The 14,573-nt window shown below is 43.9% G+C and overlaps 1 protein-coding gene across 1 annotated transcript; it reads right to left on the bottom strand.

Moving 5' to 3' along the window:
* Positions 1-7,287: 7,287 nt before the first annotated feature.
* On the bottom strand, positions 7,288-10,590 carry LOC139409853 (cellular communication network factor 1, like 1). The gene is made up of 5 exons (XM_071155240.1): positions 10,256-10,590; positions 9,267-9,480; positions 8,733-9,089; positions 8,418-8,620; positions 7,288-8,061 (listed from the first exon to the last, which is right to left on the bottom strand). The coding sequence occupies exons 1-5, from the start codon at positions 10,337-10,339 to the stop codon at positions 7,756-7,758; spliced, it is 1,164 nt and encodes a 387-aa protein (XP_071011341.1). The 5' UTR covers positions 10,340-10,590; the 3' UTR covers positions 7,288-7,755.
* Between the last annotated feature and the right edge of the window lie 3,983 nt (positions 10,591-14,573).

The raw sequence follows: 14,573 nt of genomic DNA, 5'->3' as shown, positions 1-14,573 counted from the left end.
CCTGTTACAATACATAAATCATGACGGATTTGACAAATATCCACTTTGTTAGAGCAGATTTGTTGAATGTGCGCCAATCTGTTACCGGATCTATAGCTAGGAAAGAATAGGGTAGGGCTTGAGATGCGACTGACATTTTGCGAGTGGGGAGAGAGCGAGAAAGGATGGGGGAGGAGGCTTGGAGCGCTGGGCATCTTGTTGTTATGACATGTATTATCTGAATTCTTCTTCTCAAATAAAAAAAATCTCTCTCCCTAATTTCTGAATCCCATTTGTAACGTCAATAGGCTACTAGACTGCATTTCTGTGGGCCTGGGGCAGGTTGCTTACACACACACTGACTGGCAGAGATTTTCAGCTGGCAGGCAGGCATACAGTGGAAGTTTCTGAGTGACAGAGTGAGGGCTTTGCATAGGTGCTTTGTTTAGCATTTTTTTGTGGGGATGGAAAAAAAATACCTGGAAGGTATAAGAACGTTATTAACCTGTTCATATAAAATAATGGTTCTGTTCTGGAACTGTATAGACATTGCCGCGGGAAGTAGGGGTGCTGAGAGTGCTGCAGCACCCCCTGATAAAACAAAACTGATAATTCCCAAAAATGTGTGAATTTGATCAGAAGGCCAGCATCCCGGAGTCGCCTCTTCACTGTTGAAGTTGAGACTGGTGTTTTGCGGGTACTATTTAATGAAGCTGCCAGTTGAGGACTTGTGAGGCGTCCGTTTCTCAAACTAGACACTCTAATGTACTTGTCCTCTTGCTCAGTTGTGCACCGGGGCCTCCCACTCCTCTTTCTATTCTGGTTTGTGAAGACGTTGTACCAGATCTTCAATTTCTTGGCAATTTCTCACATTTCTCAAAACAAGAATAGACTGACGAGTTTCAGAAGAAAATTCTTTGTTTATGGCCATTTTGAGCCTGTAATCAAACCCAGAAATGCTGATTTAAAAAAAAATGTATTGAACTAGGTAAGTCAGTTAAGAACAAATTCTTATTCACAATGACAGCCTACCAGGGAACAGTGGTTGACCTGCCTTGTTCAGGGGCAGAATGACAGATTTTTTATTTTGTCAGCTCGGGGATTCGATCCAGCTACTTTTTGGTTACTGGCCCAACACTCTAACCACTAGGCTTCCTGCCGCCCCAGGATACTAAGCTACCTGATGCTCCAGATACTCAACTTGTCTAAAGAAGGCCCGTTTTATTGATTTTTTAATCAGAACAACACTTTCAGCTGTGCTAACATAATTGCAAAATGGTTTTCTAATGATCAATTAGCATTTTAAAATTATAAACTTGGATTAGCTAACACAATGTGCCATTGGAACACAGGAGTGATGCTTGCTGATAATGGGCCTCTGTACTCCTATGTAGATATTCCATAAAATATCTGCTGTTTCCAGCTACAATAGTCATTTACAACATTAACAACGTATACACTGTGTATTTCTGATCAATTTTATGTTGATCACTTGAGTATCGTACCTAGTTATTTTCAGATTATCTCATTTTGCAATCAGTTTGTCCCCCCTCTTCTCCCTCCTCTCCCTCACAATTCTTCAATTCCTCCTCTTCCCTCCCCTTTTTCTCCTTCCCTCTCCCTCCTCCCCTCTCCCTACCCCCTTCACCCCTTTCCTGTCTGTCTATCTGTCTACCTCTCCATTTGTTTGTCAATCAGCCTCTTGTATATCTCTCTGTCTTTCTGTGCCAATCAGAGTCTCCTCCTCCATGTTCTGTTTGACTGTTACAGCATACCGTTCATTTGAGAGGACTGTTGAAAAAGGAAGGAGAAAAGGAAAATGCTGCTTGTTTTTTATCCAGACATTCGGCAGCTCACTCAAAAGTCTTGAGAATCTCTGGTTAAAAAGTCAAGTAAAACTGGATTCATGTTTTGGAATTGTTTTATCCAGATCTTCAGGAGAGCTGCTCATTCCAGGATTTTTGTGTATCTCTTTTCTTAAAACAAGAAAACACTGGTAGACTGTCTGTTTGTGTCATATGTGCATTACCCTGTTAACAATGTTTTAATTTATTTTACCTTTATTTTACCAGCAAGTCATACTGAGACTATTTTACAGATGAGCCCTGAATACTCATTTACTTTCAGATATACAGAAAATACAATACATTCCCAATCATGGCATACAAATCACATACAGCCATTAGATCAAAGGTCAGCTTCACATTTCCCCCTCTAATGGGGAAGTCGGGTTTGTGGATGGGTAAGATGTCCCTAAATCTGCACGTAATGGGCAACTTTGATATGGCGAGTGTATCGCCATAGTTGCAAATAATAAAGCCTATAAAGGAGACAGAAGTTCCACTAGGGACCAATTCCAAATCAACTTCTAACCTTTAAACCCTATGCGTTAGTTTGACAGGTACGGACAGTACGCTGCTTATCTCTGCAAAGTGATGGGGTGAAGTCGGACAACCTGTCCCAATCCACTCCCTACAACTTCTCCTTGGTCCGAACCCTTCAATGTTTGTAGATCTGTAAGGTGGAGGCAATATGGTGGAAGCTACTGATTTGAACTATTCACACCTTTCAGATTTGTAAACATTGAAGGGTCACGGCTAAGAGGAAGTGGTAGGGAGGGAATTGGGATGGGGCTACAGGGGTTTTAAAAAATGGGTAAGTATTAACTATTTTGCCGTTTTCACAGACACACTGCACAGTAAACAGAGTGACGGGTAGGGGAAAGGAAGGGTGAGGAAGGGTTATGTGCAGACAGCTCAAGGCGTGCTTCGGGCGCCACTTGGTAGAGGGACGTGTAGTGGGCTTCTCCCCCCGATTGCGGGGCATTCTCCATGGGGTTGTGCTGAGACGAAGTCTGGGTGTGAAGCTGGTTCCGGGTCTCTTCACTGCATCACATCAGGGCCTGGAGCACTGAAGGCAGCTGGAGGGGGAAACATAAGACAGACATGCTTTAACCCACGAGGGTCTAAGCCCTGTCTAAGCTGGGGGGGTTCTACTTAGCTATTTGGAATTGTTTTAAGAAGGTCATATCAAGGATAATTTTGCTATTTAATTTTGAATTTTAAGACCCCTTGAAGTATACAAACAAATATATATGAAACAATTATTTGATGAAAAATTATTTTTGTCCTTACTGTTATTAGCCCATACAAATGCATTGAATAACAGATTCATTACATAGAACAACAGATAGTTCCTCCCAAAAATCTAAAGAGAAATCAGAAATCCCAGGTAACATTATTATTATTATTTTTATTCACATGTGATTAACCCTTTATTTTTGGCACAAAACAGTCTCCATATATACTTCCATAAATGTTTTCAACTGGTACCGGGGGACCTTCAGACGAGTCTTGTGAGGCATGTGGGCATCCTAGAGCAAAACAACCGACATGTACAGTACCAGTCAAAAGTTTGGACACACCTACTCATTCAAGGGTTTTTCTTCATTTTTACTATTTTCTACGTTGTAGAATAATAGTGAAGACATCAAAACTATCAAATAACCAAAAAAGTGTTAAAGAAATAAAAATATATTTTATATTTGAGATTCTTCAAAGTAGTCACCCTTTGCCTTGATGACAGCTTTGCACACTCTTGGCATTCCCTCAACCAGCTTCATGAGGTAGTCACCTGGAATGCATTTCAATAAACAGGTGTGCCTTATTAAAAGTTAGAGATACGCCATCCCATCTGGTTTGCGCTTAGTGGGACTAGCATTTGTTTTTCAACAGGACAGTGATCCAACACACCTTCAGGCTGTGTAAGGGCTATTTGACCAAGAAGGAGAGTGATGAAGAGCTGCATCAGATGACCTGGCCTCCACAATCACCTGACCAACCCAATTGAGATTGTTTGGGTTGAGTTGGACCGTTGAGTGAAGGAAAAGCAGCCAACAAGTGCTCAACATATGTGGGAACTCCTTCAAGACTGTTGGAAAAGCATTCCAGGTGAAGCTGGTTGAGAGAATGCCAAGAGTGTGCAAAGCTGTCATAAAGGCAAAGTATGGCTACTTTGATGAATCTAAAAAATATAATATATTTTTATTTGTTTAATAATAGCTTTAGCTTTATTTGTGACCTATGTACAAATTAGAATTAGTTTGATAGCAGAGCATAAGAGAGTTGCACATCAATGTTACACTGAGTTAATTAGATACATTATTGTTAATAAATGTTATATTCCAATGTTATTTAATGTTTTTAGTTATATTCCGTTCCAATATTATATTCCAATTAATATGTTTTTTTATTAATTAAAAACAACTATTGAAAACAACTTTAGTTCTCGGTTTTCAAGATTTTTTAAACTCGATCCACAACACACATCACTGTTGTTTTCTATTGCCAGTAGAGGGGAGTATTTCCATTGCCTCCAAAGATCCAGGATTGGGGATGTGCAAAATTACTTCCTATAGAATACAGACTGTTCTATTGTGGCTGTGTTCTATGATTTCGTACGTGAAAATTCTGAAAAAATCTGCCATAATCTAGAAAACCTGGCATAAATTACCAGGCTTTTCTTGATTTAACAAAGTGGTATGCATGGTGCTTGTATCATATGAACATTTGTGTTTGATTACTCTGTGACCTCTCCAACCCCTTCCTTCCCCTGTCAATCCCGCCACATCCCACCTGCGAGACCCCAGGCTTCCGACATACAGTGTTTCCTGTTCCTCCGTCAGGGCCGTGCTAACACTCACAGCTCTCTGCGTGCGAGGCCGCGCTACACCTGGGCCTTCCTGTCTGCTCTCACAGCCAATGTACACTCCGACAACGCAGCGCAAGACACTGGAAAATCCATTAGTTACACACAATTCTACACATTATACCAACTCACACACCCACAAAGGATTCCAGCTGTACAATCCCACCATTCTCCTCCCCCTTGTACGTTCTTTTCCTGAATTGCATGCCCTTGGCCAACTAACAGCTTATAACATTCTTACCGTTTTAAAAAAATAAAGTTGATCATAATGAGGATAATAGTGCATTTTATTCATATGTATAGTGTTTTTAGAGGTCCCAAGGGCATTAATGCATCACATTGATCATTGACATGAAAGGTCTATGAAAATCCAAGGTGAAAGTATTTTGCTAAATTTGGTAACAGTTGCAAATGTAAGACTTTCTACCTCAATATTGACAACATGAGTCTTGGACAAAAAAGGGAATGCCACCCTCGTATATAAAAAAAACGAATCTAGTTTCTGTAAAAACATAAGTGCCTCTTCTCACAACACTTTAAGGTTAGACTTTAAGGTTTCCTGGTAAATATTTTATTTATTCATAACAGTAGTGAATGCCACCAAGATTTCTACGACCACTGCTACAATATTTTGTTGTTGCTGTTGCTCTTGCAGTATGGGTGGGTAGTACCATGCTAGTAATTGCAGCAGAGGTCGTGGAAATCATGGTGGTATTAGTGGCATGCAGTAGTAGTGGCAGCAGTATTAGTGGCAGCAGTATTAGTGGCATGCAGTAGTAGTGGCAGCAGTATTAGTGGCATGCAGTAGTAGTGGCAGCAGTATTAGTGGCATGCAGTAGTAGTGGCAGCAGTATTAGTGACATGCAGTAGTAGTGGCAGCAGTATTAGTGGCAGCAGTATTAGTGGCATGCAGTAGTAGTGGCAGCAGTATTAGTGGCATGCAGTAGTAGTGGCAGCAGTATTAGTGGCATGCAGTAGTAGTGGCAGCAGTATTAGTGGCATGTAGTATTAGTGGCATGCAGTAGTAGTGGCAGCAGTATTAGTGGCAGCAGTATTAGTGGCATGCAGTAGTAGTGGCAGCAGTATTAGTGGCAGCAGTATTAGTGGCATGCAGTAGTAGTGGCAGCAGTATTAGTGGCAGCAGTATTAGTGGCATGCAGTAGTAGTGGCAGCAGTAGTAGTGGCAGCAGTATTAGTGGCATGCAGTAGTAGTGGCAGCAGTAGAAGTAATCATCCTTGGCATCACGGCTGACATCAAGTATGCATCGGCATGGTGTGGGGAGGTCAGTGTGGACAGTTAGTCACAGAGCGCGGGGGAGAGTGTCGGGTCTGAGAAACAAGGATACAGTGTGTGATATTTATGAGACGGCTGCAATGTTTGCCATGTGAAACTGGGCCTGGGCGCTGTGTACTAACCTACAGGAACTTGAACCGAGGCCTTAACCCTAGTCCACAGTTCCACAGCAAATAACACTGTCAGGTGGGTGTCTCCGTCCCACTAGTCTCTTATTGAAACCTTCCCCTGTCCGTCCCCCAGTCAGCTTCAGGGTGTTCCACCTGGCTCTCTTCTGGGTCTCATTATAAAAATCTGATTCATTGATTTGTGATTGACAATGGAGACTATATCATATTTGTACACAAATATCTAGTAATGATATCTATACAAAATAATACCTTTAATACTGTAGAGTAATCTAACCAAATCACAGACTAGGTGTGTGGGTGTGTGTACTGGTAAACAGAAAAGTGGGACACAAATTATGGGGACAAAATATCACGCACATTTGTTTTTGTAGAAATACATATATTTTCATGGCGTTTGCAATTTTTTTTACAAGAGGCACTTTCATTATAAGACATTTATTGAATATATTAATCAAAATAAAGTGATATAAATTAACATGTTACATTCTCGGTCCACTATTGTTTATATTCTGTGCACCTCGAAAAAGGAGGTAATATCCAAAACATGTCACTCCATCGTTAAGTGAAGTCTGTACAGATAGAGACGATACGAAACAGACATATATACCCAATGACAAACAAATCAACATTGCCTAACTGTACAAAGTATAGTAAATACATATTTACAAGTCATCACTACAATAATTAAACATGAATAACTTACAAAGGTCCATTTAAAACCTCTGTGTCTATAACAATGATGATTCATATTTCAGAGTGTAAACCATGAACACCGGTGCATTTATATTCTTGCCCATCAAATTTGATAGGAGGTCCACTGACAGAGGTCATTTGTAGAATGCACACAATCGCCCACAGATCTGTCACTTACTGAACACAAGCAAAACAGACAAGTGAAAAGGGCAGTAAGGCTATAAAGGCGTTTGTCAGAAGGGATGCTACGCAAATGTCTCTGTGAGATTGCCTGTCTGATATTCAGTCTAACCTTTCTCATTGGGTAGTTATAAGTACAGTCCCACAGAGTACAATTCACCATTCCAAACTACAGTAACACAGAAGCACCCCCAACTGTCTTTTAAATTCAGTCAGTCCATCACTGAAGTTATATGGAGGTGCTGATTTTCGGGTGTGAGTGAAGACCAAACCAAAACCGTTGGATTATGGGAGTGAGAGAATGAGAGAGAGAAAGTGTTGGGTACACAATTAGGCAGCTGTAAGAGTAAAACAGTTCACTACATCGCATCAGTGTCCTTCCCCCAGCTGATGGAGCCTTCTGTATGGGGTGAGGGCAGACTGGAGGCAGGGTCAGGGGGAGTCCTGGGGTAAAGGAACACAGACTGGAGACAGGGCAAGAGGGAGTCCTGGGGTAAAGGAACACAGACTGGAGACAGGGTCAGGAGGAGTCCTGGGGTAAAGGAACACAGACTGGAGACAGGGTCAGGGGGAGTCCTGGGGTAAAGGAGCACAGACTGGGGTAAAGAGGCTACGGCAGCAATAAACCCTGGGGTTAGGGAACAGGAAACGTTTTGGAACGAGGAAAGGAGACAGTGAGATTAGGGCAAGGGGGAACCCTAGAGGCGAGGGCCAGAGTCAGGTCAAGGGCATGTTCTTGTGGCGAGAAATGCTAGTGTTTAGACATGGGGCTCAATGGGAGAAGGTATGGATGTCGTTAGGTAGACTGAGAGAGCCCGGGGAGGCAAGCCCTTGACTTTGGCAGCTCTGGCTGCAGCGGCAACGCTGGATCCACATGACGCTACGGGTAAAGTCCTGCCTGCCTCCGGGACAGCGGAAGTGAAGGTTCACCGTGCGCGTCAGAGAAGGAGTGCAGCAGCTGCCGTTGGCACACAAGCCACAGGAACGAGGACGATACTGGCGCGCTGTAGAGCAGCCGGTGAACTTGATCCGGACAGGTTTGCGAGGACGTATTGTGCGTTGGCACTTCTTCCCTTTCTGTAAGAGAAATGGGGTCACAGGTCAAAATACATACACCCTGACAGCACATGAGGTTGGTGGCCCACATTAATTGGGGAGGATGGGCTCGTGGTAATGGCTGGAGTAGAATTAGTGGAATGGTATCAAACACATGGTTTCTATTTCATTAACTCCGTTCCAGCCTTTATTATGAGCTGTCCTCCCCTCAGCTGCCTCCACTGCTTGACAGGAGGATAGCTGTGAATTACACATGGTACAATTCCATAACCTGTCTAGTGGTCAATTTATAGTAGTGTAATTCCCAATTTGATGATCCTGGACCATTGTGTTTCTTTTCATTGAAAAAGTGTGCCCACACGTTGTCCATGTCTTACCTTGGGAGAAGGGGTGAGGGCAAGATCACACTGTCGGATCTGGCACAGTCGTGTCTCTCTGGCCAACCGACACTCAGCGTTGCTACTGGTTACTCGGCTGGACACACCCATCCCACACGTGGCTGAGCAAGGCGACCAATCAGTGGTTTGCAGGAAGCAGGTTGAGGGTAGTAAGGCATGGGACTGGGGGGAGGAGATCCACTCTGTAAGAAGAGAGGGCCAAACATGAGCCATGAGGAACACCATTCTCCTCTGACTGATACAAAACATTACAAATGTATATTTCATTACAAAAAAGAGAGTATGATTATGTACCTTGATATGACGCTCCAGCACTTGAGTCCCAGGGGGTGGGAGCCATGAGCAGCTCATTGCTGGCAAGATCAGGGTGCTGGGGTGGGGAAGGAGGTGGAGCGTGGTCAACCTCTCTGGAGTCCTCCTTGATATGGTTGTCATCGTCACAAAGCCACTCCTCGCAGCAGCGTCCTGGCAGCCTGGCCAGCCGGGGCCGGGAGCAGTGCCAACCTGGTAGTGGTACCTGGTGTGGGCACAGGGGCATGCAGCCCACCACGCCGTCCATACAGCTGCACTGGTGCTGGCAGCTGGGCTGGAAGTCCTCCCCGTGTTGGTAGACCCGGCCGTTCAGCTCACAGGGACGACCCATGGCCTCAGCTGGGACAGGAGCAATGCATTTTTGTACAATCATTGTCGCTTTTGTGTATATCATTATATTCATTAGAGTTAGCATTGTCAATAATATTATCAGTGCCAATCAGAAGGTGGATAGGAAATGTCAATCATAGCATAAGTATGTCCCACCCTAAGCCATTTCGATGTCCATTCCCTTACCTCGACACAGTCCTGTCGCCGGGTCTCCTCCAGACCCTAGGTGGCAGTGCAGGCCCTTGATGTGGTCACAGGGCTGGCTAGGGCTGCAGTCCTGGTTGTACTGCCTGGCACACACCTTACAGCAGCCGCAGGAGTCTGTCACCCAGCTGACACCTGGTGGGCATGAGGGCGGTGAGGTGGGGCACGAGCACTGCCGCGGGCATCCACCCTGCACCTGGGAAGCACAGCGAGAGGATTGAGAGTTAGTGTGTATATGTTCACTGCAGGGCACAGGGGAAGGGCATCCTTTGGTGTTGGAAGCCCCCACAGAAGAGGGATTGTACAATGCTTGAGTAAATATCCGGAGGAGAAAAAATGGTGGAATCAAGTGTATATCTAGAATAAGGTTACCCAAAGATCTAAAGTCCTCTTAGTTATCCACAAGCAAAAACTCTTACTGGTATTTCAGATACGTTCATTTACAGTGTGCAGGTCAAATATCAGCTAACACTCAGCACAAATTCCTCTCCAAATTCTCTGATTGTGTACCCAAATATCTGAATAATTAAACTGTGATTGTACAAAGGAATTTGATTTAGAACAATGCTTTCATTCAAACCGGCACCCTGTTCTAATCTGGTTAGGACACATTTCTGCTTCTACCTTTCTGAGCATGATTGTTACACATCAGCCTGGAGCGACACAGACTAGATCATCAAGCTCAAAAGTATCAAACAAGCCCTAAATTCAAATGTATCTATGGAGATGAGTTTATTAATTTGTTCAAAGATCCCGGTCTCATTATTTCAGTCAATAGATGGACAATGCATCATTTGAAATGAATTTGACCATAATATATACTTGCAATTTCTCAATTTGAATATTAAAGATGACATTGTATAATTTTTAAGAGCTTATGGTGAAGTATGTAGAACCCGATGATGTAAAGACACTAATTTGAATGGAGAGTAGTAAAAGCACACATATGAAACACTTTAAAAAGTACTTACCAGCATGACAGTGCAAGATAGAAACACCACCGAGGAGATGCTTGCTTGTCGTATCATTGTCCACAAAGAAAACGTGATTTTCATGGGTTCGGGAGAAAAATGAATACAAACTTTTCCCAATATGTCAGCTAGACTCGTCACTCTCAGGGCTAGCAGTGTCGAAAGACGCAGTGATCAGACCAATGTGAAGAATAGGAGCTGTTCACTGCTTTCAAATGATATCTCCTTGTATCTTCTCATCTATCTGAAGGAGATGTGGGTGAGCCTGTATGTTTTGGTGTTTTCTAAGGAGAAAATTCAAGTCCAACTTGATCCGTTTCTATGGAGGTGGAAGTAGTCAGCACAGCTCAGCTCAACTCAGGCTCTTCGCAACTTCATTAAGAGATTTTCACAGTGGCTCCCCCTTTTATAGAGGCCAGACGTCCCTGTGTGACATCATCACAAGCCCTCTCTCAGATGCTAGAGAGGGCAAAGGGGGGCAGGGAGATGAGGACAGACAGAGAAGGGAGCAGGGAGGAAGACGAGGGCAGACAGAGAGGGACAGGGAGGGAGACGAGGGCAGGCAGGCAGAAGGGAGCAGGGAGGAAGACGAGGGCAGACAGGGAGACGAGGACAGGACAGGACAGGACAGGACAGGACAGGACAAGACAAGACAAGACAAGACAAGACAAGACAAGACAAGACAAGACAAGACAAGACAAGACAAGACAAGACAAGACCAGACCAGACCAGACCAGACCAGACCAGACCAGACCAGACAGAGGGAGATGAGGACAGACAGATAGAGGGAGGGGTATAGGTGGGCAGCCAGACAGACAGAGGGAGGGGTATAGGAGGGCAGACAGACAGACAGAGGGAGGGGTATAGGAGGGCAGCCAGACAGACAGAGGGAGGGGTATAGGAGGGCAGACAGACAGACAGAGGGAGGGGTATAGGAGGGCAGCCAGACAGACAGAGGGAGGGAGGGGTAAAGGAGGACAGACAGACTGAGGACTTGGACAAATGAAGTCAGATGGTGGGAAAAGAGCAAGGTTGTAGTAAAGCAACAGGAAAAAGGCCATATTGAGATGATGGTATCTAAAGAACCTTGTAATGCATTTTCCTACCAATGGAGGCTCCTCGTTTGTTTCTAGAAGACAGAGGTTAAAATGTCAATGAAAGTGTTCTATTGTGGCACAGTGATGGTGAGTGGGTTGTAGGAGAGCAATACACTGGAAATATATATAATTTGATAGCATACAGGAAGTACCCTCCAAAGGGGTTCAGTCCCCATAGGATAACCCTTTTTGGTTGCAGGTAGAACCCTCTGTGGAAAGGGGCATGGAACCCAAAATGGTTCTATCCGGAACCAAAAAAGGTTATTCTATTTACATTTTAGTCATTTAGCTCACAGTAGTGAGTGAATACATTTTCATTAAAAACAATGTCAAACCAGTCCCCAGTGGGAATGGAACCTACAACCCTGGCGTTGCTCTACCAACTGAGCCACATGGAACCCACAACCCTGGCATTGCTCTACCAGCTCTACCAACTATCAGTGGTTACAATGAAATTAGGAAAGGAAGCCAAGTATGTTCTGTATGTACACTGACACACAGCTATGCACACAAACACGTTCCAGGAAACAAAGATTCCCTGGCCTTAAAGTCTGCTTGTTTACACAGGGCCAAAAGAACATCTCCATTGTCAAACCTGCGGCGACGTTACCTAAAACGTCCAAAAAAAGTGTTTATGTTTGACTTGAGCAGGAAGTCCTAGCGTCAGTCAGAGCTTGGGTAGTCGCTGTTATGAAACACAGGAAATGTAATTTAGCACATCTCAGTCAGGAGAGCTGCTGAAAGGCACGGTCGGTTCCTCTGACTAATGCCTCTCACCGTGGATGCAGACAGTCTGTCAGACTGGGCCCTCTCTCCAACAAACCACCGGGACATCACACACACACGATACATATCTCCAGCTTGGGCCAGTGACACGCTCGTCCTGGGATCAAGCCTCAAAATATGAGAGCGGAGTCCTCGCGCTAAGCGAGAGTGAGAGGGAGAAGATATGTTAGAAAAAAATATGATAAATGTGCTGTGGTGTTCATGACAAAATGAGGTCACAGTGGAAGCTAGTTGAGTGAATAATACCATGGTAGTACAGTACTTGTAAGGTAAGGGGTGAATATGAATCAATGATGTGGATAGATCTACACACGAAGGATAATCGTCACGCGCAGACGCTATCACATCATCCCTTAACATCCAGCTGGATAGAAAAATGCAAGTGACTTGGCAAGTCTAAAAACCCTGAGTCTTGGGAAGGCGGAGGTGAGTGTTAGACGTGTGGGTCAGATGCACATGCTGAACAATCCATCACCCATAATCAATCCAAGCGGGAAAGGGGGGGGGGGGGGGGGGGGGGGTCTGTTGGGTGTGTTTGAAAGACAGACCATGTGTTGCCAGTTCAATCAATGATATGTATTAACCTTAGATGAGTCCCAGGGGGCGCTGTTTTGAAGCTGCCACGCAGCCATTTTGGTACTTTGGATTTTGAATGCTATAGAAATGCATGTATTAATTTCTAAATTCGTTTTTGAAAAGTATATTATATTACAAACGCCTTAATACATACTTTAAATTATAGAGTATATAAAAACCTATTCCTTAAAGTATTTTTTTAGAGTACTAATGATACTCTCCCCACTTTTACAAATAAATACCTAAATACATGTAATTTGTCCTAATTTTGTCATTTATTTGAAATACTGTAGAATTCCATTAATTCCTATGGAGGACTGCTCCTTCTGAGGAGTACCAATATGGCCAACCAGTGGCTTCAAAGCCTTTCATTGGACAATCCAGGGTTTATTTACATCATTGATTTCAACACACTCATACATTGTCAGCCGTCCAGACAGACATATCCAGGGTGACAGCCAGTCCAGGTCAGGAGGGTCGAATCCAAACATCACCAAGAGTTTCATAAGCCTCAAAGCTGAGAGATGAACCACCTGCACAGTGTGAGGATCGAAGACCAGGTGGACGCATACCTGTGTGTGTGTGTGTGTGTGTGTGTGTATAGACCTCTTTTAGTGCTTGCATACCGGTGTGTTCACATGTGTGTTTTGTCTATGTACTTGTGGATAAAGGCTTGGGTGCAGCACACTAAGAATCTACAGACTTTATTTTCTGGGCCACAATTTAACAACCTCGCAGCGTTGTGTCACAACCACTTGTTTTCTATGTAAATGTTCCACCCACACAAAAAGCTAATTCCTTCTCCTCTGTTTTACATCACAATACAAGTACAACAACAAAACAAATGGGTGTGAAATTACCATAGAAACCACTGACTGACAAGTCTGGTCGGTGGTGCTACCAGTCAAAGGACGTATTCGTGACAGGCACAATAACCCCCCTCCCCAAAAGAAACAAAAAACGCCCTCAATCAAATGATTTCAACACGGTTTGTGAGATGGAGCGGTTAGGAACCAGTCAGGAAACAGGCTGTTATGTTTAGGATGTGGAAAAGAGGGCCTTTCAGTCTCCCTGATGCTGACCTTGGTTTGAGTGGCACTCTTCATGTGTAGATAAGGTACTGGAGTATTTTTGTGTAGATAAGGTATTGGGGCCTGAAAAACAGCGACCTGGCTCTACGTATTTTAATGGGTTGTGACTCACTGACACCGCCCCCAGTCAAAGGGGAATAAAGCAACCCAAGTGTGAACACACACAGGAACTTTATTCACACACACAGGAACTTTATTCACACACACACACACACACACACACACTGAGGAAGATGAACATGGGATGTACATTGGGAAAGGTAGTGGAATGATTGTTTCTGTCCATTACAGAACCACTGAGGTAATGAATACACACATACCAAATGAATACACCAGGGAAAGAATGCACAGATATATTACTGCTTTATTCTGTAAGCTTATGTATGTCAAATGACTGTATAGATTGCATATGCCACCTGCAGAGTATTACACAACACAGTAAACTCAGAGGGTCAACATACAATAGGCAATAGTAGTAACTAACTATGAAGAACAATGTACAAATGTCACACAACTCACTTTGGGCACGCACACCATCCCACACGTCCAAAGATATGAGTGAGTCCAGTTGTTGATGGGCAGAGACAGAGATGTTGCTCTCTACCACTGCTTGAGGATGACTGACAGTACTGACAGTGTGACCTGCAGAGTCAAGAGGACAGGCAGATGTCCAGCCCACTAGTAACCTCCCTAGCAACCTACTGTATCAGGGCACAGGACACATAGGTCAGGGTGAGTTTGAGAGGCAGGTTTATGGTTCCCCTGAGA

The sequence above is a fragment of the Oncorhynchus clarkii genome, chromosome 5 (genome assembly GCF_045791955.1).
Source record: "Oncorhynchus clarkii lewisi isolate Uvic-CL-2024 chromosome 5, UVic_Ocla_1.0, whole genome shotgun sequence".
NCBI lineage: Eukaryota > Metazoa > Chordata > Actinopteri > Salmoniformes > Salmonidae > Oncorhynchus > Oncorhynchus clarkii.
Note: the sequence above shows the minus strand (reverse complement) of the source record. Positions and strands in the feature narration are given on the sequence as shown.

What these genes read in the sequence shown, in the direction of transcription:
- LOC139409853 (XM_071155240.1), bottom strand. Translation starts at nt 10,339, where the DNA reads ATGAAAATCACGTTTTCTTTGTGGACAATGATACGACAAGCAAGCATC. An exon ending in TATCTTGCACTGTCATGCTG is followed by an intron (nt 9,481 to 10,255) that starts GTAAGTACTTTT and finishes TGTGCTTCCCAG; the next exon opens with GTGCAGGGTGGATGCCCGCG. An exon ending in CCCTCACCCCTTCTCCCAAG is followed by an intron (nt 8,062 to 8,417) that starts GTAAGACATGGA and finishes TTTCTCTTACAG; the next exon opens with AAAGGGAAGAAGTGCCAACG.